The sequence below is a fragment of the Desmodus rotundus genome, chromosome 6, assembly GCF_022682495.2.
Source record: "Desmodus rotundus isolate HL8 chromosome 6, HLdesRot8A.1, whole genome shotgun sequence".
NCBI lineage: Eukaryota > Metazoa > Chordata > Mammalia > Chiroptera > Phyllostomidae > Desmodus > Desmodus rotundus.
The window spans coordinates 85,908,256-85,909,613 of record NC_071392.1 but is presented as its reverse complement, the minus strand read 5'-3'; the positions used below and the strand labels follow the sequence as shown (position 1 = coordinate 85,909,613).

General features: G+C 52.9%; 1 protein-coding gene across 1 annotated transcript; it reads right to left on the bottom strand.

The window, feature by feature from the left end:
* Positions 1–229: 229 nt before the first annotated feature.
* TAS2R41 (taste 2 receptor member 41) lies at positions 230–1,152 on the bottom strand. The gene is given in 5 exon segments (XM_024572849.2): positions 230–536; positions 538–570; positions 572–663; positions 665–855; positions 858–1,152. Coding segments are annotated over 5 exon segments (918 nt in total).
* Positions 1,153–1,358: the final 206 nt, after the last annotated feature.

The following is a 1,358-nucleotide window of genomic DNA, read 5'->3' as shown; positions in this document are numbered from 1 at the left end:
AAAATTTTTATTGTTATTCAGTTACAGTTGTCTGCATTTTCTCCCCATCCCTCCACCCCACCCCATCCGAACCCACCTCTGTCCCCTCCTCCTCTCCTTTTCAAAGGAGGAAGCCCAGAGCATGATCCAGCAGATACTACCTATGAAGATATTTCCATACAAGTGGGCTGTGGTTCTGTCATCCTCACCTGAGTCTCTCCTGGCAGTCAGGATAAGGAAACCATGCCACCTAGGCCAACCAGAAGCCGTTGGCCAACAGAAGTAGCTGCCTGAACACCCCTCGAGGCCTGAAGTTGCTGAGGATGAGGATACAGGGATGGAAAGATGTGCACAGGTAGATTAAAATTTGCCAGGGCCAGTACCAGTCACTCTTTGTGGTAAAGAGGCCTGTACCATTGATGATCACGGATGCAAAAGACAGAGCACAAAGAACAAAGAAGGAGATGAGCGACTCCAGAGCTCAGGTCTGGGCCTGGGTGCTGGGGTCCTGCAGGCTGCAGCCATTCTGCCGCATTGTCCGAGTGCGTCTCCTCAGAGTTAATCAACAGCGCAGTTGAGACCAGAAAAACAGCAAGGAATTAACAATGTGACAGATTTCATGGGCAGGAAATAGAGAATTTCCACCCTCCCGTTCCACTCCTTGTAGGTCATATTCCCATAAAAGTTTTCTAATACAGAATGCTTGATACACAGTGCAGTTTCCCCAAAAGGAGAGCAGGGTGGCGATGCAGGAGACCCGGAGAGAGCCCAGCGGAAGCCAGGGCACTGACCCTGGGAACCTCCACTTGAGCCACAGGAAGGTAGGGTGGGTGAGGTTAGCGATCTCCAGGCAGAAGAGGACACTGAGCCAGGCACGAGCCAGAAGGTGGCTGAATTCCAGAAGGTCCAATGGAAATTAAAGAGCTGCCACACAGGACCCCTGCTGAACTCCCCCAGCTGGAGGAAGTAGTAGAAGTTGTGCACTATTCCAACCCACTGCAGGCAGAAACGGGAGACACCCAGGCTGATGAGGATCACGTCGGAGCAGGGCAGCCTCCCAAGCCACCTCCAGTCTCCAGTCAGTACCACCACATTGAAGCCAATGGCCAGGAGTCCCAGCAGAAACAGCAGGACAAAGAGCGGCACGAAGAGGGTTACGAATGCTGGCTGCATTTTGGCCCCTCCTCCGGTCACCACCCTGGCCTTGGTCCCTAGCCTCCTCCCTAGCACAACTCGAGGTCCCTCTATTGATCTCTCCTGCAGATGTGAAAGGAATGCCCAGGCTCTGCATCTGATCCAGAGCTCACTTAGAAGGAACACACTCGGACTATGGAGCAAAGGTGAGCTCAGTTCGGTGAGGATGCAAATTTCCCCTGGGT